At 46.1% G+C, this 7,388-nt stretch overlaps 1 protein-coding gene across 1 annotated transcript in view; it reads left to right on the top strand.

Annotated features, from left to right (window-relative positions):
* The window catches only part of nrn1a (neuritin 1a), an 8,309-nt gene extending 6,664 nt beyond the window's left edge, over positions 1-1,645 (top strand). The window contains exon 3 of the mRNA XM_061094190.1: positions 1,417-1,645. Coding sequence (XP_060950173.1) covers positions 1,417-1,645 — 229 coding nt within the window. The remainder of the gene's footprint in view (positions 1-1,416) is intronic.
* The last annotated feature ends 5,743 nt before the right edge of the window (positions 1,646-7,388 follow it).

The following is a 7,388-nucleotide window of genomic DNA, read 5'->3' on the forward strand; positions in this document are numbered from 1 at the left end:
TGTGTCGCAGCATGCGTCAGTGAGCAGCCTGGTGTCGTTCTAACATTAACTGGGCAGAGAAAGGGACAAAAAAGATGGACAGATGAAAAGATGCAGAGGAAGAGAAGAGGCCAAAAAAAGACAACGAGAAGAAATAAAATATGTAAAAATAGACAAATATTAAAAAAACAAATGAGGAGAAGAAATTAGGGCAAAGAGGAAGTGAGAGATGAGAAGAGGAGAAGAAAGAGGAGGAAGCTTCAGTGTGAATAAAACATTAAACTCTCAGAAGAACTCTGGGGGGGGGAGAGGAAAGGAAACAAGGGAGAGACGAGAAAAGGAAGAGTTTAGATGAGAAAGGGAGGTATGGTGGAAAAGGAGGGTAATATAAGGAAAGAAGGGAGGAAGGGCAGAAGGATGGAAGGACACAGGGAGAAGGAGGAGAGGACAAAGGGAAGGAAGGAGGAGAGGACACAGGGAAGGAAGGAGGAGAGGACACAGGGAAGGAAGGAGGTGAGGACACAGGGGGAAGAAGGAAGGAGGAGAGGACACAGGGAAGGAAGGAGGAAGAAGGAGAGGACACAGGGAAGGAAGGAGGAGAGGACACAGGAGGAAGGAGGAGAGGACACAAGGGGAAGGGGAAGAGGACACAGGGAAGGAAGGAGGAGAGGACACAGGGGGAAGGAGATGAGGACACAGGGAAGGAAGGAGGAGAGGACACAAGGGGAAGGGGAAGAGGACACAGGGAAGGAAGGAGGAGAGGACACAGGGAAGGAGGAAGGAGGAGAGGACACAGGGGGAAGGAGAAGACGACACAGGGAAGGAGGAAGGAGGAGAGGACACAGGGGGAAGTAGGAAGTAGGAGAGGACACAGGATGAAGGAGGAAGGAGGAGAGGACACAGGATGAAGGAGGAAGGAGGAGAGGACACAGGGGGAAGTAGGAAGTAGGAGAGGACACAGGATGAAGGAGGAAGGAGGAGAGGACACAGGATGAAGGAGGAAGGAGGAAGGAGGAGAGGACACAGGGGGAAGTAGCATAGGACACAGGGGGAAGGAAGGAAAGGACACAGTGAAGGAAGGAGGAGAGGACACAGGGGGAAGTAGGATAGGACACAGGGGGAAGGAGGAAGGAGGAGAGGACACAGGAGGAAGGAGGAGAGGACACAGTGAAGGAAGGAGGAGAGGACACAGGGGGAAGGAGGAGAGGACACAGGGAAGGAAGGAGGAGAGGACACAGGGGGAAGGAAGGAGGATTTGATAATTCTACAGAATATGCTTCTGCTTATGGAACACAGTTCAGTTCCTGGTTTTGTTTCCTGGGGTGTGTTCCACTCCAGTTTGAGACCAGCCGCCTCCCAGTGGCGTCCCAGTGGCGTCCCAGTGGCGTCCCCGTGGCGTCCTGAGCTGCTGTGCTAACGCTGTGTTTCCTCCTGCAGCTACTGGGACAACTTCCACTCGTGTGCCACCACGGCGCTGGCCGACTGCCAGGAGGGCGCCACCGACCTGTGGGAGAAGCTGAAGAAGGAATCTCGCACTCTGGATTTCCGTGGGAGTTTGTTTGAACTCTGTGGCGGCGGCAACGCAGCCCCCCCACCCGCGGACGCCAGGGGGATGGCCTGGCTGCTCAGCGCGCTGCCCACCCTACTGACTTGGCTGGCGTTTTAACAGACGCCAGGAAACGATAACAACACCAGAGAAGAAGAAACGGAAAAAAACCCAAAATAAAAAAAGAAAATAGAAAAAGAGCGATAGCTGCTCTTCTGAAAACACGACTTCCTGGACGAGTTCCATCCATCGCCAGAAAACTACTGCGCCGCAGACGGATTTTAATTATTGCATCACTTCCTGGGGACATCTGCAGCTCGTCCAATCACACGCTGACCCCCCCCACCCGGGCGACCACATGAAATATTCAACACACGTTGAGCTGAACGATGACAATGATGAAAGTTTGATGGATTCTTGGCCACTTACAATCGTGGAATTACACAATATTAAAGTCCACCATGAATTATTGATGTTTAGTGGGCTCGGCCTCGACGCACCATGTGACCTCCGGCTGCTGACACAGCGTCGGCTGGATATTAGGTTTCCTTCCAGCCGGGGGCGTGTCTCCACGTGCACGCCGGGCCGAGCTTAACGCCATCGAATCAATAACCCGAGCCGGCGCCTCATTTCCATCACCGACAGTTCCTCCTTTTTTATTGCAGCGTCCCGGGGGGGCAGCGGGTCGGGGGGGCAGCGGGTCGACGGACTGAACGCTCGATGCCGATGTGATGTTTGTTTTCTCTGTTCGTCCAATCACACGAGCTCTCAGTCCTCGTGGAGACATTGAGCAGCAGCTGGAACTGGTTTGTCGGTTCCCACGTGTCCAGGTGAACGGGTGAACGGGTGAACCGGTGAACCGGTGAACGGGTGAACCGGTGAACCTGCGGCGCTGAGGCGAGCGGCCGCCGCTGGACCCGTGCAGTGCGGCCTGCAGTTCCCTGGGAGCCTGCAGGGGGCGTGTGTTTAAACGTAAAGTGTTTTAAACCTGGTTGATGAGACGGATAAAACCAAAGCCAGCTGAAGAGATGTTGCTCTGCCACTTCCTGTTGTGGCGGCGGCAGCGTTTTCTCAGCGAGCGCCGAGCCGCGACCACGAGAGTTCCACGCCCGCCGCTCGTCCTCAGACCGATGATCGGCTTCACGCCGCTGCAGCTCGATTCAGGAGATGAGCACAAACAGGAAGGTTGATTATCGCTGGTGATGGAAAATATTGTGTTTTTCACTAAAGATTTAAAAGTATATACCCCCCCCCCCCCCACTTACACAACTAATTTGGCCTGATTAAAAAGATTAGCATTAGCTTCAGTTTTTTTTGGTTTACAATTAAAGTCGAGGCAGCTGAAACCTAGATGGCTAACTAACAGTTCGTCTTATAGCTAAAACCAATGGATGGAGATTAGCCGTCGGTTTGAGTTAGCAGCAGAAACGTATTGTGAGAAGTTAGCTTCGTTCAGGTGTGCTAGCTAAAGTAGATCGGAGTGAGTGAGGTTAGCTAACGTTTCAGTTCAGCAACAAGTGAAAGGCTAGCTGACGATTTGAGTGATTAAATATATCGATCAGTTTAATTGTAATGTGTTAGCTGAAGCTCGCGGGTTGGGTTAATAAATAAAGAAGAGAAGTTCGTAGGAAATCGCTCAGATTGGAATAAAAATTATAATCATGTTAGCTAGTAGTTTTAAGTTTTAAGTTTTAACATTTGTTTAAATGAGCTAAACGGCAGGTTAGACAAAAGGCTAAAGACCGAGGTTAGCGAAGAGCTGAAGTTAGCATGTTGCTAAACTAGCATTTCGGTTTGGTGCTGATTTAATTGATAAAACTGTTCAACTTGAATGTCTCATAAAGTAAATAAGTAGTTTTTGTGCTCATTTCCTGGAATCTCATTTCTTCAATCCCGAACCGAACTGTTTCCGTGCCCCCCCCCCCCCCAGATCCTTGTGTTAGAAATGAATGAATCTGTGCGTTAAAGACAGAAATTAGATTTTATTTTGAAAAGGTGACAGCAATACAACGCAGTGACTTCATGGCCAGTGTAGCTACAAATAAAAAGTATATATAATAAAAACCGTGGCTGAGAGCGATACGACTGTTTCCATTGAGCACCCACCCCCCCCACCCCACCCAGCCCCCCCCTCTCATCTGCGGTGATTCATACTCGACGGTTTTAGAGGTGATGTATTTTAGGTCTGTACGTGAACAACTGATTCCCGACAGTAGCATCGTGAAGCGTTAGCGTGGAGGCGGGGCTTGTTGCTCCGCCTTCTGACGCGTGTTCTTCTCTTCCTCTCTTTCCTCTCTTTGTTCCTCTCTTAGTTCGTCTCTTAGTTCGTCTCTTTGTTCGTTTCTGGGGAGTTCGCGTAACCACGTGTAAAAAAGGACTTGTTCCAAAAATCATCTAAATAAGAGAATATGTATATCAAAGGGATTTTGAGAAAATAAAAAAGTTCTATTATAAATAGTGTCCCAGACAGTTTTAACACAAGATTGATACAAATTATAAACCTACTGAGATATTTAAAAGAAAAAAAGAAAAGATTGCTCAAATGATAAAGATTAAATAAATAAAATGACTAATGTTTGAAAAGAAGTGTGTGTTGTCGTTTTGATCAGGAGATAAAACTGTGGTTTCATATGAGGAGGTTGGTTTGTTGCTTTCAAGATGATGGATACTTATTACAAACAAACACACACACAGACAGACACACACACACACACACAGACACACACACACACACACACACACACACACACACACACACACACACACACACACACACACACACACACACAGACAGTGGGGTTTGGAGTAGATTCATTATTAATGAGGTAGAGTCCCTGAGCTGCCACACGTCTCAGCACTCAGTCTAAATCAATTCTGAGGAGGAGGAGGAGGAGGAGGAGGAGGAGGAGGAGGAGGAGGAGGAGGAGGAGGAGGTGGAGGAGGAGGAGGAGGAGGAGGAGGAGGAGGAGGAGCAGGAGGAGGAGCAGGAGGAGGAGGAGGAGGAGGAGGAGGAGGAGGAGGAGGAGGAGGAGGAGGAGGTGATGGTTCTGATGTAGAAGATGTTGGTTCAGTTCAAACTGCTCTTCACGCTCCAGAAGGAAACAAAACCAAACAGTCGATTCCCGCATTTTCAACACATCCCATAATTCTCCTTGTTTCCATCCTGCAGGAGAAATATCAATAAAAGGACAATTAGTATTGATCAAGACAAACTGTAAACTGTACTTTTTCGTTTTGTGGTATTTCAACAACTGCGATTAAATCTATAATCTTGTTTTCATGCTGCAGATTTTAAACAGAAGCATCAACAGGAGATTTTACGGATCGATCATGGAAAAAGCAGCTGATTCCAAATTGAATATTTATAATATTCCAAGGTCAACTGTTTTATTGGTTTAACTTGAATATATGTGTATTAATGCCGAAGTCTTAACATCTGTTTTAAGATCTTTTCATGTCAGAATATTGACGGAAGGAACCTGAGCTTGTTTTTCAAACGGTCTCTGAAGTCTATGTTCGAACCCTCCATTATTTATATCATTATATGCATCATCTTTCTTTTATTATTTAAAGAGACCATTTCATATTTAGTGCTTTAACAGTTTATTTATAATTATTCAGCCTGTTATTAACATGTGATTCTACAGATTTCCGTGAGTTTGTTTCTCTGAGACTTTGCGGCCTCGGAGTTTCTCGGGTTTTATTCACCTGAGTTTCCTGAACCAGTGGATTCGTGTCCGCGTGTTTTCGTTACTTTCGTTTTCGTTACTCTGAATGAAGCTGGAGCAGTTTGCGTGCTGCGCGCTCCCGAGGGGCCGCGCGCTCCCGGCGAGGTTCTACATTAATATGGATGTGTTGAGACGTGAGCGCGACTGTTTCCACATCGAAACATTTCACATCTAATTATTAAAATATGAATTGAATAATAATTATAATGTTCAACCTGGAGAACAGAGAGAAACACGTTTGTTTATGACGTCAAACTCTGAAGGAGAAAAAACACATGATTGAAATATTACCAGATCTCACAACAATTAAATATTTAAAATCTCAAATAAAAACGTTTGACTGGATTTAAATGATCTTTATAATAAACCGTGAGGCCGCAGGAAGCTCTCAGTTTTATTTCATAATTTTCTGTGAATCTCGTTCAAGAACAAATCTATAAAGGCGTTTTTTACATCTGATAATACTGAGCTATATGTTAATAAATATATCCAGATGTACTGTGATGAAAATCTTCTGTCGCTGGAGAAAATTATCATTATTATAATTACAGGAGAACTCATTAACATGAATATGTTTTGATGTTATGTTTGGACGCTTGTTTTAAAATCTAAAAATGTGCATTTAATTCGAAATATGCAAATAATTATTATACAACTGAGGAATTACCAATAATGCGACAAAAATTTAAAATTAAATATTAGATTTTATTTAAGAATTTGAAATGAAAGCAGTTTGATGAAGCATGAGTGTTGTTAGAGGTGAAAGAGAATAAGAACCGGAGCAGCTCATTAAAATGGAGAGAAGCCTGGAGATGAATTCCCGCGGGATCTGGAGACTTCTCCTCTTTTTTATTCATTTCATCACGTGTTCTGAGTCATGAATGAGGTCACGTGGTTCCGCTCCGTGGGGGTCGAGCTGGGGGTCCGAGTCAGGACAGATTTTATTTCCATTTCCACCACATGAATGTGAATTAATACAATCAGCAGAAACAAGAGCTTCACAAAAGATTACATTACCCAGAAGGCCCAGCGAGTTATGTTAGGGATGAAGTTCCTCCTCCTCGTGTGTTTCTGCTTCGAGGTCCCGCCCCCCATACAGACCAATCAGGAGCCAGTGTCCGCTGTCAATCACGACGTCTCAGCATTTAATATGATTCATATATATATATATATATAATGATTCTGATTCAAACCAAACTGATCAGAAACTTGAACAAACATCAGAGAGAAGAAGAACGAGCTGAAACAACAGAAACATCTGTACAAACATATATTTAACGTCTACTTTGACTCATTATTGTTGACTATCTATTATTATCTGAATTAGACTCTTTGACTTTCACAGTTTTCATGAAGCGACCGAGTCGTATTTAACGAGAGGAGCTGGAGCTTTGATCTCAGAAGTGGAGCTGGATCCTAGTCCTTGAGTCCGAGCAGCCGACAGCTGGTTCAGCTCGGCCTCCTCCTCCTCCTCCTCTTCCTCTGAAGGCCGGACTGGAAATAACCCCCAGCGTCTTCTCTGGGGCTCGAGCTCCCGGTGTAAGTGGGGCGAGCGCCGGCCTGCGTTCCCCTGGGACCGACGACCAGCTTCAGAACCAGCGTGAGCAGGTCCAGGAGCTTCTCACAGCAGACCAGGCTAAAAGTGAGTTGATGTGTAAATGGGTCAGAAGTTCTGAGTTTGAGCAGCAGCCTACATTTCATCTGAGGCCGCTGGGCTGAAGTGGATCAGTGGGTTGGCTGAGAGTTCCTGACAGCAGCTCTGAGACCTTCCTCCTCCTGAGGATCACGTCTATTCACAAACTCTGCTCACTGGCTTCAGAGGAGCTGCAGGTTCCTCAGTTAATCACCTGAGGAACCTTCCATCTGAAAACTCTCCCACACCTCAAATGTTTTCAGCTTAAATACAAGAAAAATAACTTCCAGGGAAAAAGGAACCGCATCATAAAGTGGGATAATTATTGTTGTTGGGATCAGTGGGGTTCTCATCCTGGAGTCCGGACCTGGTTCAAGGGTCCAGCTGAGGGTCCAGCTGAGGGTCCTTCAGACTCCAGGGTCCAGCTGAGGGTCCTTCAGAAAGAAGAAGAAGAAGAACTCAACCATGTTTCATTTATCAGGTCATGAAGTTTGATCCGAGC

Source organism: Limanda limanda, chromosome 20 (genome assembly GCF_963576545.1).
Source record: "Limanda limanda chromosome 20, fLimLim1.1, whole genome shotgun sequence".
Taxonomy (NCBI): domain Eukaryota; kingdom Metazoa; phylum Chordata; class Actinopteri; order Pleuronectiformes; family Pleuronectidae; genus Limanda; species Limanda limanda.